This window comes from Temnothorax nylanderi, unplaced genomic scaffold, assembly GCF_030848795.1.
Source record: "Temnothorax nylanderi isolate EJ_2023f unplaced genomic scaffold, tnyl_v1.0 TNYL_tig0166_pilon, whole genome shotgun sequence".
Classification (NCBI taxonomy): Eukaryota; Metazoa; Arthropoda; class Insecta; order Hymenoptera; family Formicidae; genus Temnothorax; species Temnothorax nylanderi.
The window spans coordinates 249,836-270,273 of NW_027249228.1; the positions used below are offsets into that span (position 1 = coordinate 249,836).

The 20,438-nt window shown below is 35.1% G+C and overlaps 2 protein-coding genes across 6 annotated transcripts in view; one reads left to right on the forward strand and one right to left on the reverse strand.

Moving 5' to 3' along the window:
- Positions 1 to 20,438, forward strand: part of LOC139777841 (uncharacterized) — a 94,626-nt gene that overhangs the window by 21,302 nt on the left and 52,886 nt on the right. The gene's annotated exons all lie outside the window — the stretch shown is intronic.
- Positions 1 to 20,438, reverse strand: part of LOC139777848 (uncharacterized) — a 42,309-nt gene that overhangs the window by 6,411 nt on the left and 15,460 nt on the right. For 3 of the 4 annotated variants that reach the window (XM_071715492.1, XM_071715489.1, XM_071715491.1), the window contains one exon: positions 1,492 to 1,724. In XM_071715492.1, the coding sequence (XP_071571593.1) occupies positions 1,492 to 1,720 (229 nt within the window). In that variant the 5' untranslated portion in view covers positions 1,721 to 1,724. Of the gene's footprint in view, positions 1 to 1,491; positions 1,725 to 9,413; positions 9,570 to 20,438 lie in introns of all 4 variants that reach the window. The other variant, XM_071715488.1, reaches the window with a different exon arrangement.

The window sequence follows — 20,438 nt, forward strand, 5'->3', positions numbered from 1 at the left end:
ATTTACATATATTTATACATATATCTCTAATATATGTAGGTTTTTAAACATGTGCGAATACTGCGAATATGTAATATTTTATGATGCAAAACTTTTCCGAGGTATATGCGAGACGAGTAATTGCAGTGCATAAAAAGTTATAAACTTCGCATCGGATTTGAGAAGTTCAAAATGATTTGACTCGATGTATATCCAAACAAATTGCAACTTGGAATTAGATGCTATTTAGTACGACTTCTATCGCAAATTAGATATACTCAGAAAATTAATTCTAACTATTCTCGCATTAGCACGCAACTTGAAATGCCGGTTTAATTTAGATTTAATCTACGGACGTGATTCTTCAAAAGATATTTAATAACGGTTTTATACACGACTAAACTAATGTAGTTGCATACTATAGTGACGTAAGTAATGCTCGACGCCAATTTATTTCCCCGAAATTCTTGCGTGCCGTTATGATATAAAGACCAGTGTTTGCGTGTGTGTTACTCCAAAAATATAGATCTCCCATTATTCCCCTAAATAATAGCTCTCGCTCTCAAGTTTCTTTCCATACTAACAATCATGTAAAGAAAATTTAATAATCTTTATGTATTTTTGAATGTATTAAATTACGTATACATTTTTTGAATGTATTGAATTTACTTTATTTATTTTATTATTAAAATATTCTATTTGCTTCTCTCTCTCTCTCTCTCTCTCTCTCTCTCTTTAAATATTTTTTAATTCTGAAAATTAATAAAGGACGTAATACCATAAAATTGCCATTGTACTGACAACATAATGTAATATAATTAATATAAATTTTCAGATTTTTTAACACATAAAATATGCAAGTAGAAATATATATTCCGAGTATTATCTTCAATCAAGCGCGATAGGAAGAAATGAAAATAACTACATTTGGAATTGAATGGATGCTGAAAATTCGAGCTTTTAAGCCGTGAGCAGTATTCATTCGATATTAGAATTGCACGAAGACGTCGACCAAGGAAACCTTGATTAATCAGAAAGTCGGAGCGGACGGATTTCTACTGGTTAGACTGAACGACGCGTTTTATCGCGTCGCGTTTATTCCGGCTCCATTAGACGGCGCGACAGAATTAAATCGCTGATGTAATTAAAGCCAATTGAAATAGAGCAATATAAATATACTTAGCAAATATACAAAATATATAAAACTAAATGTATAATAGATGTGAATAATAAAATATTGAAAATATATATTTCTATTCAGCATTCGCAGGAGAGGAAGAGAAGCAAGTAGATTATTTCTGTAAAATAATATTAACATTTAGAAATTTATATCTTTTCCATATATTTGATCATATATAAGGGGAAGAAAAGAAATCAGAAAGATTTATACTAAGCTTTTTCTGATATAAATGACAATCTCGTATTCGACATCAGCCCTTGAATTGACAGCGGGACACAGTATGGGTGCTTTATTTGGTACAGTTTGACATAGTATTGTAGAATCTGACATACCCTCCGCAGAGATCGACCTTCGCGAGCCGATCCAAAGGTCGAGCGGTTGATCCTCGGCCGGATCGTGATCCCTCCAGTCTCTAGCATAGTCCCGTCGAATCCCAGCGTGTCGGCGCGGAGGCGCGGGGGAGTATTGATCGTGAGAGAAGCGGAGGGTGACTGCTCCTCCTATCAGAACCGCCACCGTCAGCCAGACCGTGGCCAGAGCCACTGTCACCCGTGGTTGCATCCTCCTGCAATCAAACGGGTGCTCCCTCGTTATTCCATCTTAGGTGAGCTCTCTCTTTACTGCATTCTGATTTACTTCACTTAAACGTTACGGTAGAATCCCTAATCTCTTAATCTTTTAATACGTCTGAGTTCCTCACATTTTTTTATTCCAATTTTTAAGGTTCTTTGATGTAAAATTTATAATGGTCAGAGAAGACCAATATGAGCGTCAAAGCTCATTCAGTTTTATATTACTATTTACAGTAGTTATAATATATTAGCTATACAATAAAAGCACAAGTAGATACTGATATTTTAACATAATAAAAATAGTTTTTTTTATGTGCATCATATGAATTACCTTTTGGAAAACCGATTTTCTTCGTAAAATAAGCTGTAATTTAAAACGAATTCCAAAGACTTACCTATATGTCTATCATTCAAACGCAAACATGCAAACCAACACGCTCCAAGCAGTACCACTCTCAGAATATACCGCGAAGAATAACGTATTCACTGTAACAACCATCTAACACGCGAATCTTATTCCCAAAAGGGAAAGCAAGCTTGGCTCTTCCTGACTTTGAATCTCAGACAACCCTCTCTCTCGTCACCCCGTTCGCCGAGTTACTCCGGCATCCTTCAAAGGACCGATCCGTCGCTTTGCCGAGAAAGATGAAAGCAGTCACGAGACAGCCTGTCTGTCTACCGCTCTCGAACTACACTCGAACTAGCCCTCTCCTCTCTTTGATTTCTCGATCTAGCTCTTCCTACACACGAATCTGCCGCTACTTTGCGAGCGACACTTGGAGCGCGCCTCTCTCAGCGAAGCGAGAAAACGAACGAGAGAGACGGGGAGATAGAGAAAGGTCGATATCAACGGCGAATCGAGTGATCTTGACACACTGCCCGCGTCAGGCCAAAGTGGCTAAACTTAATACCGTGGCGAAGGAGAAGGCGAGGAAGGCCGTTTGTAGAATCAACTCTCGTGTGTGCATGACGCGCCAATTGACTTCCGCCAACTGACGTCACGTTTCTCTCTCTATTTCTCTCTTCCTCTCTCTTTCCTTTCGTAGACCCGTCAACCGAGTTGACCGAAGGACCACGGGTAATTTCGACTAAACGTCATTGGGGCGATTTTCTTCGTTTCTCGACACGCGAGATGTCACGCGAGGATCAATCGCGGGGTTTTAAGGTGTTCAGAGTAGAAGACACGTATTAATCATCGTTTATGATTTTGATGTTTTGAATGATGTGCAGAAAGTACGAGCGTAAAGTAAATTGTGATTAGAATGGGGATTTATTCAAACTTTCGATATTCTATTGATAATTACGTGATATACTGAGAGTGATCTAGCTTTCATATCTATAACGAAACTTAAAGAAGAGTCATAGATAACTAAATTAATTATATTATTAATTATTTTGATTTATAGAAAACTATTGGAGAAAATTTAAAAAAAATTCTATTCTCACTTTAGTGGTATTAATTTTTCTAAAAAGTTTTTTATAGCCACAAATGTAATGAGAGATTATAATGAGCGGTTTAGATTTTGTCATTGCAGTCAGTAGATCAGCGCGAGTTATTCTTAGCCACTTATTTAGCGTCCAAAGGAAGCGCGGTTGATCGGACGCTCTAGCAGACTCGATATATTCATATCATTATGAAGTCAATTAGAGCAATCACTTTTCTTTTCTTCTATTCGACGGATCTTACGCCACGATTTACTACTAAAATAACGTATATTTTTTTCAATCATGCGTTCTAAATCGCGATGCCGTTACATTGATCCATAAAAGAAATGCAGCAATGCTTTTTTGTGGATATATCGTATCTTTGCGATGTAGCGATTAAGTCAACTTAAGTGAGAGGAATGCGATTTCAAGCAAGAATGCGTGATACATTCTCGAGCACGTAAACGAGAAAATATCCCGGTGAATGAGGATTTATTAGTCGCCGCAAGCGAATACTTAATACATGCGATTTAACGACGGAACGCATTATTTGCGGCGATGCAGCGAAATATAATCGTAATATATATTACGCAGTACGATACATCATAGTTTTTCTCGATAACGGCGTAACAAGAATAATAATCCGCTGACAATCGGCAAATGTATAATTACGGGGGAATACATATTGGAAGACATTATTGCAGGCTATAATATATAGAGCCGAGAATTATGTCCATATCGCAAGTATCTCTAATTACTGGTCATTACAATATAATGCTCGATTGTGCAAGTAGAAGAGTGATTAATTAGTAATGGACCGCGCCTGTAATTAAATAGTCGCAGACTCATGTTCCGGGCGAAACTCTACCTTGTAAACTACAATTACGTTTAGCACGAAACGGGATACATGTTGCAGTTCTGCCAAAGTACTTCATTCGCTTGCATACATATTCACGCCTACCGATACCGATTTATCTCTGCCTTACTGCAGAATCCAAATAAATATCTTTATAACATTGCAAGACAAGTATTGCATTCAAAAGTATTGGTAAGACATTTTTACCCAATGTTTTATTTGATATTATTAAATAAGGGAACGACGAGGACATTATATATTTCACGGATTGTTTGTGGATTCTACGAATTATTTCGTTATGTTTTACTAAGGCCAAATAATTAATACCTTGATATGAAGATATAGCATTTGAAATTATTGTACAAATCTGTGTGTCACAGAGGGTCACGTTTAGCGCTAAATATAGGACATAAATATGGATTGAAGCAGTAATTTATTCCTCCGAGAAAATAGGCTTGCCATGTTCTTACGCGGATCTTCAATTATGAGGATGCTCGCGGCGTCGCGCGAACTTAATTGCACTAATTTTCCTAGACAAGGCAGATTAAACTTCTGCCAATAGTCCGCGCAGTTTCATTTCTCTTTTCCCTTATCTAATTCTGTATCTATCTCACTGTATCTTTTCAATTCATCTTGCATACCTGGGGGCAATGGCGACGACTGGAGTAAACTTTCCTTTCACATCTAACTCTTAGCGTAGAAAATCGCTATATCATCTCTCTTATTGTAAATGTGATCATGATAAGTCGGGATACGATCCTGAAAACGGACACGTGCGAAAAATATTTTCAACGAATGTCGCGTTAATCTTCCACGGATATATTCGTAATTAATTTAATGAGATGTAAAAATGCAAAATGCAAAATGAATGCAAATATCTAGGATGTTTTTTGTGCTCTTACGAATCGTCTTTTGCTGCCTTATGCCTACTTGTTTGTACTACCTTGTAATATGGAAATGAACTGCATTGTGTACCTCCTTTCAGCATTATTATCTACGTCCTTTTCATTTCATTACATTAATAATTGTACATAGAGTGTACACTCTATGTACAATTATTAATATAACTCGGAAACTACTTTTTTTCTCAATTTTTTAAAATAAAAATCGAAAGATCAATAAATTCAGCGATCGATATTTAAATAATTATCCATTTTCTATTGCTCATAACTTGAAAATTTCCCTTTCAACACTTTTATTAATAAAAAATTAACTTTATATTGATATATATAGAAAAGTTTACAAAAATATCTATATAATATATATAAAAATAGTTACTGCTAAATTTCTATTGAAGACTCTACCGATGAATGAAATTCTTAATGTATTCTACAATCCATGAATGAAATTATTCATTATACACTTAGATATTCTGCATTCTTGTTGAAATAACACTTGTTGTATCGAAAACCTCAGAACTCCTATCGAATTGTCGAGTTTTAATGCTGATTTCGCCGAATCCTGAGCAGTTTGTACGAAGCGCGGTCCAGAAACCGTCGGAAAAACGGTCGTCCGGGGATTTGGGCGAGTTCTCGCAAACGAGACAAGTGCGGCACGGTTTATTATGCGGCACGCGAAATCGGATTAGGATCGCGTTCGCCGCGAGCGCATGTGTATCCCGATCGCCGATAATAACGCGGCGCAGCATGGCAGGTAGAGCACTAAAACAGCCGCTAAAAACGACTTGCTCGCTGTATAGTATATATGCGTACACGCTCTCGTCTGCGCTATCGATCGCGCCGCTTTCGGCCTGATTTTTTGCAGATAACGTATTGAAATATTGAAGCTTTTACGCGGGTCTTCTATATACACACGTTGTGCGAATGCGTTATACATTCGAATGCAATTTTTTTGTTTATTAAATTCGACTCATGTGTATATACCTTTATCACGCACGATGATAAATTTTCTCGCCGCGAACGATTGAGCGTCGAAACTTTAATGGCGGTCGTTATATTTCCCCGCGCTACGAGAAAAATGCATAATGTATCGAAAGCTAGCATTAGCATTACATATTGCGTATAGAATGACTCGGTATCGCGGAATATTTTAAGGACTGAATACATGAAGCTGGAGTGCATCTTTCCGGAGTAGAATTTTTGTGAAAAGCAGAATTATGGAATTATTTGGCTCTATTACTTGTACAATTCTTCATCTAGAAAAATTTTTAGCTACTAAAATTTAATATTCATTACTATTGTTATATTAAGATTTATATGGTAGCAGCGCGACAACCAGAGGTCTTCGACATGCACTCTCTTAATCGGGGGGGCTTTTTCTCGGCGGAATCAAGAAAAGTGGTATTAGCATATTAAAGTGTGCCGCGCTGTATCGGAGCGTTGCTGGTCAGAAGGTTAATTGCGGCTTAATAGGCGGCCCGCTTTTCTGCCATTACAACGCGCGAATTCCTTAACGCAGAACGCGAGATGCCGCGCGAAGATTTATTTCCGTAAGCGGCTCACGTACAAATGCATAAATAACATCGATGCGCGCGTTGTAAAACGGAGCACGGAATGTCTTTTTCTCTTTCATCGTTTCGCGTCGGGCAACACGTTGATATCTCCGCTGTGAACTCGTGCTGTCCTTGCAATTGAAATATACAATTGACGGTGCTACATGAAAATAAAAAAAGAAGAAGATAAAAATCTTGGGAGAGCGTGATACTCTAGAGAACAGCGTTGTTAAAATTACAAAATTTGCGATGGAGTTTTGACCTGTACGTGTAGCGCGTACATAAAAATGCACAAATAGCACGGGTTGTTCCGAAATATGTATGTACCGATGGTGTAGCAAATATTCCGAAAGAAATTTGCATTTTTCCTTCCCTGGGGAAAATTTAATCCGCGGTTTATTGTAGATCGCTGAAAGCTCCTTCTCTTTCTCTTTCGTTTTCTTGCATTCTTGAGCGTTTAAATACTCCGGCAGTACTCTCTTAGGGACGAATATTTTTTAAATACGTAATATCGTAGATTTTTAGATCTTTACTACAGTTTTCTTCCTGGCAAGAACTTTTTTTTACTGTAACTCTGATAATTTCTTGTTATAGTTATATTGGAGTCAGGAGACCGTTTTACCATGTAACTTCGCCATGTAACGAGGCGATTATCCACAAAGCAATAACCGTTAGCGACTTTAGTTGTTATTACATCGCATAACGCCATAATTGGACGACGTTGGCAACTTACGAATAACTCGATTGAAATAACGGATATACTTTCGTAATTACCTGGCACCCTCATTCCGACGCTAATCCATTTCCTCTGCATCTAGCAGTCCGGAAATGCCAATTGCAAATTATTTCCTGACCTAAGCGCCTCCTCCGTGTTCTGATTTACGGATGCAAGTCGGACGTTAATCTTTTTCATATACTAAAAATTTATATGAAGTATTTTTTTAAAGAAGAGAGAAAAAATATATATTAATTTTGTGATAATATTTTCCATGTTTAACTAGAGAACAACATCTATTTGGATTTTTTCTGTTGAAAAAAAAAACTACGCGATAATATTTTCAGTGATTTATCGAACCACTGGACTCATACAGACTACATTGCGTATCGCTATATACCGATCGATTAGCGTTTGCGTTAATTAAGGGCGAACGATAATCAAGCAAAAAGTGTCGCCTAATTAACGTGAACGCCCGTATTGCTGCTGATCAGCGGGCTCACCACTGAATACTTATTAATGTCGGGTGATTTGTATCGGATGTGCTAACGAGAGCACTAAAAAGAATAATGATCCCATTTGTCTAATAATGTAATTGTAAAAGTCGCTAGGCAAATAAAGAGTCGCGTTCCATCGTCAATTACATTCCCTTTACGTTCCGAGATGTTATCCAGTCCGCCACTTTGTCAAATTAACCTTAATTCGAATCTCTTCTTTCATCATCGAAAGGAAAGATCAAGAGGGGATATGAAAAGATGTGAGTTCCTTAAATTATTAATAATAGTGACGTTTTAGATATTAAAATAAGACTATATATTGTAGAATATTGGAATTTTTTTACAAGCAATAGATATTGAAATATATCAAAATTGCAAATATATAGAAATCATTTTAATTCGCAAAAAATGAAGCAAGAAGCATAGGTGGTAGATTCTTTTAGTTTACGTAGTGTTTACAAAATATGACTTTATTTCGCTGAAAAGTCGATAATTGGAAAACGAATTATATAAGTGTCGAGAAAGTGTTTCGTTGCTTCTTTTCATTTTCGTCGAAAATTTTATTATTTATTATTACTTTTTCCACACCTCTTGTGGGAAAAGGTGCGAAAACAATTTCGAAGATTGCCCTTACAACACATGATAACGCGACCATCTAAAATCACAATGACTTGTATTAGCTTGAACATTGATGATAAACCGATGCAACTGACTCTCTGTTGGAGAATCTTCATTACTCTTGCTCTCAAACGGCCACTCCGCTTTGCGGACGACGCCTTAATTCTAGATAAACTATCAGCAAATTGCACGGAAAATAGAAGAGATGCATCGAGAGAGAAAGAGAAAGGGAAAGATTGGGAAAGAGATAGTTTTATTGTACCCCGGGGTATGAGGGTAAGATGGGGGGATGGGGGGCAATCTGGATACGCCTGATGAGATTCTATTCTTATCCCGCAGGAAGTTATATTAAACGTCAATAGTGCTTCTATCATTAGGGCTATTATTCTCTTAAGCATTATATATTACGACAGATTTGCACATTATAATCTTCTCGGGCAGGACGGTTTATGACACCACTCATTAAAATTTCTCGTATTCTTTCCAGGTAATAATTACTTTTCTTTTATACAATAATTACTTCTTTACATTACTCTCGTTATCTTTTTATTTTCTTTGAGTATATTAATTAAAATATTTTTTCTTTCTCTCTCTCACTTTCGTTCAGTCACATCTAACCACAGTAGATGAAATTGGATTTGTATGCAACTTACAATTATAATTAAGTAACATGAACGAGTTTTTTAATAGTTGAATAATTAAGAACTCGGCATACTTTTTTAATAAGTATTATAACGAGATTAATTGCGTACGAAGTTTGAATTCGATTTAAAAACATATCGGAAAATCATATAAGAATAGACGGGCTCAGATTAACAGATTCCCTGAAAGGCAATTCCGGAGTTAAATCGTATTTTACGATACGATTCAAAAGGTACGATGAAATATAGAGCAAAGGTCACGCGTGGCTGATGCGAGCCTTGCAGCCGCAGCCACGAGCAGAAATTTACAGCGCGATTATAAATTAACAGAACATTAGTATCGGGAGCTGGCAGGCAGACGCGTTACCTCCCCGAGTCGAGTGTCGGGCGGCGTTATCACGTTAGTTGCGAGCGAGCGAGCAAAATAATTAGAGCGGCCCGGTATATAAGCGGTACGTAGAGCCTATTTCGAACTAACCGGATAACCCTCGCGGGCATTAATCGCCGTCGTCGCTGACGTCGCCGGTGGATGTCGGCCCTTGAAATTCGACGTGTTTACGACGAAATCAGCAGTGACTTGCGACTTCTTCGACGTGGCGCCTCGGCCTTAATCCTTTTTCTTGTCTCTGCCCGACTCGAGAGATAGAATCGTCAATAAATGTTGGGCTTGTGTTGCAATATTCACGTTCAACCTTAAACTTGACCACTATAACACGTGTATGTGTGTGTGTGTGTGTGTGTACTTTCCTTCTTCACTCTGAAGAATTTTATTTTGATGCGTTCACATTATACTGCTTGAGTAGCAGACTTTCAAAAGTATAAAGTATAGAGATGTGTAAATATTTATTTTATATTTATATATTTCTATTTACTTCATAAATTTTATTCATCTTTTTATAAGCTGATTTACATACTTAAAAACGCAGAATATATTATGAAACAAAAAAAGTATCTTGACGTATCTCAGATTTGATCAACAAGAGAAAAATGACGTTTCTAGCTTTAGTCTGATAATTTTTATTTCTTTTTTAAATGCAGATCCTAATTTACAAATTCTTAAGTATAATTTTACATGAGATATTATATTATTTTTATTTATCTGCATTGATCTTCTGTAAGTTGTATAAAAGTGATTTCTACAAATCACATACCTATATGCGAAAGCGTGACTAATCATGTAAGGAAGATAAAGACAATTACGCACAGTGCATGGCAATTACATTTTTACCACATAATCTTTATCATGCTTTTAAAAATTCCCCATTAGGTAGAAAGTATCGTTTGTTTTCTAAGCACTGTTATGTTTCTCGTGACGAAGCAAGGTGCGCCGCTCTATGTTCGCTATCAATGGCTAATTGCTTTAATCACTAATTACTTCAATGCGCGATAAGGTTGGATACTCTTCGTCGTCGCAGACCGGTGCATCGAATTAGAACGCGCAGTTAAGTGCCTCGATTAATTGTATATATATATATATATATATATATATATATATATGTGTCTATATATATATCGTTGCTTAAAATAAAATACACGAGTTATTAACGCCAAGGAGAAATATTAAAAAACATCACTGATATACATTGTTAAATGCACTCATAGTAGCAAAATAAATATTTACCGCTGGCATTTGCTTATAGATATAATTACAATTATTGTAGAAAATAAATAAATTTAATTGTTAAACATAAATAAATTATATCAAATACTTTAACTTCGCCAGTGAGTAGTGAAATTACAAAAATCCTTTGCTGCGACCAAACTGGCTAATATTTATTTAAATAGCACAACGCGTTTCGACCGTGATTCCGGTCCTTCTCAAGTGCTTACAATAAATTAACGCTCGCAAACCACTTTATTAAACACCATGTGGCAGCAATGAGTCTGCGAACTAAAATATATAAAAAAAGAAAAGTAAAATAATAAATTAACAAACTAAAATGACGTACGAAGAGTAAACTCAGGAATAAATTAGCAACGCTTACATGTTTTGCGTGTCGAAGGTGATAAAGGATATGATAAATAAATTATATTATTGAACTTTTTGATGCAATAATAAACCCAATCAAATGTAAAATTAATAATTGAAATATGGGGAATTAATGGATAAAAATAAAATATATTGAAAATAAAATTTACCTTTTTGCTTATTGGTAACTTTTCGCATTCGAATGAATTTTATTTATCAAGTAAATCAACGAATAGTGCTCTAGCTGTAAATATTGATTTAGATCAGTCAGAAATGCAAGTTTACGCACAATTACACTCACGTTTCGATGTAACACGAACGGAGCGATAAGTTGTTCATATGTATTGCGCACACAGCTCATCCAGCCTCGATAATTAATTTTGTTACGTAAGATTCGCGAGACTTGGCTTTTGTTACGATTCTTCGCCGCGAGTTAAAAAGATATTACAATCCCATTTAATTACTACCTTTTTTCGACTTTACTAATATTCTGAAAAGTTGTATTAGTAATTGTTCCTCTCTCTTTCTGAGAAAAAGAAGAGAATACTTGCAAGAATTATTATATTCAATGCTTTAACGTCAAACATTCCATCCACACTAAATAATTTCTTATAGTATGAATTAATATATATTTTTTATTTTATTTATCTTTTGATCAAAATTTGATTAATTAGCATTTGCGATGCTCGTTCAAGATGCATCTTCCTATCAATAATCGATTTCCTACAAGTCTGCATGAATTAATATACAATATAGTGAATTATAGAATCATAAATTGCGCGAAATGTTTTGAAATGCCAATACATTCATAAAGCAATTCTTCGCGACATTAAGGCTCTTGTCGACATTTTACTTGATCCGAATTTGCAAAACTTCCCATCTCCCTCGAGGTACGCCACTATTTCGCGAAAAGCTCGGGGAGCTTTTGCGAAGCGATGTAAGACAGCATTGAAATCGGATTCGCGAATCACCTTGCCGGCTCGCCAGAGGAGTTCATTCGTTCGCATAACGTACAATACGGCTATATTCCCATCGGATTACACGGATTCCGCCGTTTCAGAACGCACGAGTTACCGCAACACGTCACGATCCTTCCGATGATTTTGCATTCTGCCGGAAAAGGGTAAGAACTTAGAGTCACAACGGAGATATACGCGCGATAAAATCTGCCGTACGAATAGCTGCAGTCATTCCCATTCCTGAATCTTCTCGATTTAAAAATCTTTATCTTCGCAATGCAATAAACAGAGCAGTCCAGATAAATCTTTAAAATACTAAATTATTATATGAAATTAGAAAAGATTGAGTATATCTACCTGAAAAATATTAATATATTTAAATTTACATTACATTATAATTTAAAATGTGAATTCATAATTTGTGTTAAGAGTTACCTGTTCGATAATTAAATTTTAAAAAGCATAACTTTTTACATCTATTTATCAGGAAAATATTAACATAATTACATATGTTATAAAAATTATTTAATAATTCTAAAAATGTGAACCTTATACTTTTCTTAATATCTTAAAATAAAAATCTCCTGATTAAGTCATCGATTTATTTTGCTCTGTCGAGGGGATTTGCTGAACCATAATGCATAGGCTAATCGTTCGTGAGCAATTAGAGGGAATTGCACGACCAACATGATGATGTTCGAGGAAGTTCATGGTCGAGTCGAATGTTAATATTACCGCAATCAAGATCGTTTAAATGTTTATCATCACGCGCGCGTTCCTCGTATTATATCGTCAATAATTGTGATATATGTACATTAGCTTGTTAAAAATTCGTGTTTTAAATCACGGCATGTACTGCCGCAGCTAAATTATCTTTAATTCGTCGGAATTAATGACCACACATCATTTTCTGTGTCTAAACACGACGCGCGGACTGCTTGGAAATGTCAAGAGTTTGAATTTTATAGACTAGGAACTGGGAAGAATTAGGAACATTGCGTCAGAACGTCATGAATATACATATGTATGTATATATACATATATTTGGCTTCAAAAAGACACAGTTAGTGTCAGTCTTAGCTTCAATTCATATTCAGAAAGAGAATATAATTTTTACATTTAAAAAGTATTAAGGAAGAAAGCAAAGTGCTTACATTTTTTATGATGCTAAATAGTTTTTATAGTCAATAAATTGCTATTTTCCTGCAACTAAATATATGTAAATATCTTTGTAAATATTATATTTTTATGATATATATTTAATCGCTTCGAATAAATTGCTCTTAACAAGTTACAAACACATTTGTTTAATTGTAAAAAACATTTTAGTACATTAAATATTCCTCTGGTAACTTTTTTCAATCATCTCTTGCTAAATACGATAACTTGGCATTTTAAGGATCTGGACTGCTTCTACAAGTCTATAAGTTGCGACAATAATTTTTCAAGTATAATCTCAAGGAATACTTGCTTTCTCTCTATACTTCGGCAACGCGCATTAATAACAGAGTTACAATCCGGTTAAATGTGTTAATTAAGAGCGCGGAAAACTTAGATAAGTCTGTGAGGGGTGCCGCGCGGAACTTCAAATTAGCTCGTTGCATCCGTGTAGCAAGTTCTAAACGAAAAACATCTTAATCCGCTATCATCACACAAATAAAACAAACTTCCGCGAGAAAATAACATTTTGGTAACGTCTTCTTTTAGTGCCTATTATTTCGGTTTAGCATAAAGCGAATAAATATATAACACTCATTAAAACAAATAACTAAATTATGTATCGCATACGCATATACAAATTATTTCACGTAACAATCTTTTCAGACTGCATTATGTCATCATCGACACTTATTATTTCGATTAAACTCTCCCTTCGTTTAACTTAATAAAGGAACTTGGCCGTTGGGCACAAGATCATTTTGATTCCTGAAATGCATTACTGGGAATTGCATTGAGACAAGGTAGTAAAACTTGATGCAATAAAACTTGATGCAACAGGATCCTCCTGGGAAATTGTCGAAATTGTATATCGAGTGACGTCGCCTAACATGAATCGTTTCTGTTACTTGGCTTCGCGACAGCAGAAATGGAATAGCATTAGAATAACGGGTTACCAAAATATACGCGAATCGTGCTAACAATGTCGCGAGCGATTCGCGACGTTATCGTTATCGCGTGTTATTTTGCCAGGTCACGCGCGTTTAGCGCCGCTTTGCACGCGAATCACGCGTTTTTACGGTAACGAGACTTTCCTTAATAGCGTTTAAGGAGGAAAAACCCATCTACGAAAATCGCTTAGTCGCTCTGACTTTGTAATTACATTTAACGGCGCGCGTTCATGCAACGTCAACATTCACTTTATATGAGTATTAATAGCTAAGACACACGGGTGCTTCAGGAGTTCCCTCGGTAATAAATTCTTTTGCGAAATTAGAATCGATTTTTCTGTAATGAGAATTTCATTCACAATACATATAACCCTTTTTTTAAATTTTATTATTAATTTTACTTTTTTGTTACTTGAGGAAGTTGTCATTTTTTTCTGAGTAGCGAAATAAATCCAAAAGAGACTATCTTTTCTTCGGATAAGATCGCGCAGACGAACAAAACATGATAATGATCTGGAATTTCCGTCGATTCTTGGATATTTCTAGACATCAGGCTAGAGTTTCAGTAAATTATGCAAATTTTTCATTAAGTCGTGCGCAACAATAGATTGTTTAGAGTACTTTAGAGAAATATGTATATATATATATATATATCTGTGTTCAACTATAGCTTAATTCTTACAGTCACATTGCAGTTTTACATTTATTACGATGTTGTCAGCATGCTATGTTTTGCAGCTGCTATGAAAAATGCAACAACACGTGTTGTATGTTCTCTTTGAGAAAGAAAAAGAGCGGGAGAGAGAAAGAAAGAATAATTGTCAGTATGCACAAATTTATAATGCAAGCAAGCGACATGATGTTTCCTTTTGTGCGTATTTTTAATCTAGAGAAAATAAAGGATAACGTTGCCAACTAACGAGCACTGTAGCTAAATTTAAAAAAGAACAAGAGAAGAGACAAAAATAAGGAATCGGTGCGGTAAAATCTAATATATATTTAGGAATTACCTGATAAGACTTCGTAATCATTTACAATAGATATTTCTACAAGGATAAAATAAATTTCGATGAACAATGTAATTAATCACGTTTTCATTGTAATTAGTATTATCAGTGAAATGCAACGCAAATTGTTAATTTTGCGTAGTCTTGCGTTTCTGTTAATTTTACAATGTGATGACGCAATTGCGCGATGGATGAGGATTGCACAAAAGGAAGTTTGATAAAGCAGGATACTACAAGCGACACGTTACACCGCGAACGCTGAAATTGTAACTAAACTTCCTTCCGCATATAATCAACGATGCTATACTACGAAACACGGATCATCTGGAATACCCGTTGAGGATATGGCGAGTATCTCAAGCGAGCTCTTGAGAGCGCCTGTTTATTCATTTGAAAGTGATACATGCTCATCTTTTTATCATTAATATTAATTAAGGAAAGTTTCGAGAGAAGCAGTCGAGAATCTGCAATGAGGTACATCGAGTTGCGGAACTACGATTTAACACAAAAATATTAACTCCTTTATTTAAAATACTTTAACCTGTTTATATATATGAGAGAAAACTAGTTCTTAGTTCGTCAATAAACAGTAGTTTGTCAAAGCTAATGTTGGGTTTTCTCAAATACAAGCCTATAAATATGCAAACGATCAAGACGATCAAATAAGGAAAGGAACTTTTTTTAAATGTTATAACATTCTTATTTATCTATCTAAATTTTAATATTAAATATCTAATATCTTGATCTTAAATTTTAATAATCGGATGACATTTAAAATTAAAAAGATAACTCTGCATATTCTGCATAAATGGGTTAATTCTGGGTTATTGGATTTGCAATATAAACTTTTGTGTGTGTAAACTATGATCCGTATTTCTTAGCTAAGATTTATACAGTGTTCTTTGCTCATGGTAAATTTTTAATTTGCAACTGTGAATACTTCACTAATGAAATCTCCTGTTTGAATAACGTCCACTTCAAACTATTCAAAAGCAAAGTTTACGCTTTCAAAACGCCGTGCGCCAAAACTCTGTAATCTTCAATATCAAATAACTTTCTAATGAATCTGCCAATGAAATTTTCGCTAAAGAAAGATTTTTCATGAGCGAAAATTTCGAGGAAGATTCGCTTCCAGTTGTTTTTTGAATATTTCGTCTTAATTACATTTCAAAAATTAAAATTTTTAATTAGAGAATAATTTTATTATGGCGCCCAAACGACTGTTTACGACGTAGCAAATTTCTTTAAATAAAGAAGTAGGTGATACATTTTTAATAAAAATGAAGAAAGTGATAAATTCTTCACTTCCGCGAGCAAATCATTGTTTTGGATTTGCTTCCAATTAGCAAACGTTCTGTATGAGATCCGAATTATCGGATATCTCAGTCATATAAGGTATGCATGTAGGGTCGCCAGGTATATTGTCCTCGAAATAGATCGGCTTTGTTGTCCTTCCTGTGTCAGGTGGATTGATTTATAGCGCCTACGGGGTATCGAACGGCTCACCGCACGCGCTGCAATGTGCAATTTGTAGTCACGCTGGGACAATTTTGGGCATACGTCTTTCTCACCGTGAAGCAAACGACGGCGCATAATTGCCAGCATTGACTGCACCGGTAACTCAATTCGTTAATGTAACGCGAGCAATAATTAGCATTGATCCAATGTTTGTAATTTTTTTACGAGTGGATCGATACCTTGATTTTAAAAATGTTAACATTTATCTTTAAAATTGAAACGACAACTGGAAGCGGAATATATACAAAGAAATATTGTTTTGAAAACATAACGTCTAAATACATACACGGAGAGAATTTTTTGTTATATTTTACCCTTAAATTCACTACAAACTTGGGACAACTTGGCAACCAAGGAATTTTTAAAATATACAAAAGACATTTTACAAACAACGTTATAAAAATTACCAAGCAGATTGGTAAATTTTGAAAAATTATTGAAATTTCCTAGATATATTTTAGTAAAATTAATCAAACATATTTTATATTTTAATGTAATAGATATTAATATTTTTTATTATGGTAGATATTAATCAGAATAGCTCGCATAAAATTCTTGGTGGTACATGTTGTCCCACAACTACCATGATTTCAGGGTAAATTTTAAAAGAAAATTCTCTCCGTGTACATTTAAAAATATACACATTTAAATCTTATTTATTTCTGTTTTATGAAGCACTTTTAGAGTTATATTACGTTTACAAAAGTCTTACTGGTTTCTCGTCTTTACAAAGTAGCGTTATACAACCTATATTTTCTTGATGCAAACGTTTATACATGTATTTGCATCATCATAAAGCTATCATCATTTTACCGTGATCGTTAATCGTAATCGTTTTAAGAGCAGCCAGTCGTTTAGTAGGCGACGTAATTTCACTTCGTAAGGGAAGCACGAAATTGGGTTCATTACGAGAGCGAATCGCTAATATGAAGTGACGTTCATATCTTTTCAACAATATACGGCGATTTATGGCACCGACAAATTACACGACGCGTTGCGCCGCGCCGGTATTGTCGATTCGTGAGGCCGATTATCTCCATAATTCAAATGCGACGTATCGACATAATGTCGCACGCATTTGTTGCGTTCTCGCGGACGTGGGAGAAGAAAACGAACAGCGACGAGCGAATCGGCGAATCGCATGAAAAGAACGTGCGTTTTTATTTCCGTCTCGTTTAAATCTCGCGTTTAATGAAAACGATCTGTTAAAAATTCGGAAACGGCTTGATCAGATATCCGATGCAAAACGAGCAGCGTGAAAAGGACGATTACGAAATTGAAAATAACGTAATAATAAAATAACGTAATAATTATGAAATAAATATTTTATAGAATTAAATGAAATAATTCGAAAAATATTAAGTTAAAATATTGTAGTGCATGAAACATAACACTACAGGATTCTTTTTCGGAGTTATCATCTCTTGGGTAATTTAATGGGTATTCTTTTAGTTTTTCCATTTTACGAAATTTAGAACCTCACATAAATGTATATAAACAATTTTGAAAACAATTTCTGTCAATATGTCGTAGCACACGCGACGCGAAATCGAAAGAAATATCGTTACGTAGCAGGCGAAAGATGAAACGGTCGCTCGGCATTCCATTTATATCTGAGAAAAATATTACTCGCGCACACGCGTGCCGTGTTTCTCGTTTACGTATAAAGAAAAATTACGAGGGGCGATTCTCATTCGGAGTCAGAGTGCCTCGTCGGTATTCGCGTGTTGGTTCATTTGTCCGTGCCCGGCGAGTGCAATTTACTGCGTTGCGCTGCAACACAAACCCGCGCGCTTGCGAAAGTGCAGTTAACCGTTCGGGTAATTGAAAAAGTCGCCAAATTACACAGTAAAAAATTTTGTGTCAATGGAAGTCCACTCTCAATTTTGTGTTAAAATAACTCATTTATCGTGTTATTTTTGACATTTAGAAATGTTATAAATGTCGATATAACATTTCTAAATGTCAAAAATAACACGATGAATGAGTTATTTTAACACAAAATTGAGAGTGGACTTTCATTGACACAAAATTTTTTACTGTGTAGCCTCATTAAATACACAGTGAACTGCCAAAGGATGGATAAACTGTTTGTGTTATGATAAAATCGATGCGTGCCGTAAACGATGGTAATTGTTGCAAGTTCACGTATCCGAAGATAAATAATTACAAATGTGCGCCATTGTGCCGGCAAGGTAAAGTGATAGGCGGCCAATTTCACGGACGGAAAAATTAATGTACCACAGCGTGGATCGTCTTTTACGATTACGATAGCGGAACACAACATGCATCGAGTTAACGCAAAGCACAAACGGAATTGTATCGGGCAGAGAAGCCGAGAGGAAGAAATGGAACAGTCCGGTAATTACTTTTTCATCGGAATCGCAAATAAAGCCGGAAAGATCGACAGATTACAATCTCGTTCAAGTATCTCAATGGAAAGGACGGTGGCATTGTGGGCGGCGGCAAAAAGAAAATAATCAGAATCGCAAATTGTGATGAGGGTGACGTCAGGACGGAAACGAAAGAACTAGTGATGAGGTCGAATCCATAGAAAAGTTGAGAAAAAATCGTAAGAGAAAAAAACGAAGGAAGAGTAAAAGACGGCCGCAAGAAAAGAGAAAGGAAAAGGGAAAAGCGCGGAGGTGAGAAGAATGGAACTCTATTACAGTAAAAATATGTATGAGAATAAAAGAATAAAAATAAGGTTACGGAGAATGGTTAGGTACAAGATAACTGAATAATGGAAGAGGAAAAGGTGGTTGGAAGAAGGGAAAACAAAAGGGGTGCATTGGATGAGAACTTGAGAAAAATGGTTACTATTAATGCCGAAATATGTATGAGGGGAAAAGTACGGTCACCGCGGTGGGAAAAACAAAACGATTGTAATCAGAATGTCTAGACATCTATTATGGATCTATTCGAAACGTTTCCGAATAGAATAATTTTATTTTTCGTCAGTTGTCCCACTATGGACATTCGAACTGTATCGGAAAATTTTCGACATTTCGCGAACGAGTGGAAAATCGATTCTGATTGGAATATGTTGACAACCAAAACATAAACGGCGTTGTTTGAAATATCTAAGATTGATGCATCGATTATTTATACAGGTATATTAAGCTATCTAAGCCAAATTATCAGAACACAAAAAATTTTATATGGAATTAATTTGCTAATTATTTGCTATTTTTTGCTTTTAAAAGTAATTTCTTTGCTCCAGCTATTAAAAAATTACGAAGGGCTGGATAGCTTAAGATTAAGCAAAAAAATTACTTTTAAAAGCAAAAAATAGCAAATAATTAGCAAATTAATTCCATATAAAATTTTTTGTGTTTTGATAATTTGCCTGTTAGATATAGTTTAATATACCTCATTTATACGCATAATCAATCAGATAACCAATTCATGATTTAGCGATAATAGTGAATGCGATTATTAGTTTAACGCCTTTTTTATAAAAAAAAATAAAAAGATATTATATTCAATTAATATAACAGCAAGTCTTTAACAGCAAGTGAATTAAAATTTGTTTTTAATTAAACTTAAGTTTCATTCGTTTTATTTATTTTCATTTCACGTTTATCGAAACGAGCAGAAAGCCGATTTCGTTCGTGTTTCAACAAGATGTAATAACCAGAATCGTCTGATTAGACACTCGTGAATTGGAAACTAGCGTTCGATTGGAATCGCAAATAGTCATTTAATAAGTGCATGTCCTGAATGGTGAAAGCAGAGAGCAAGAATATAATTGTAAATGCAGGGAAGAAAGTCCAGCATAAGTTATCGCTCAATTTTCTATATATACATATATATATTGTATATATACATATACAAATTAAATATTTACAAGTTAAATATTTTACAAATTAAATATTTTATTAATATTTTTAATACATATATTAAAATATTTAATTTAAAAAAGTTAATTATGCAATTAGA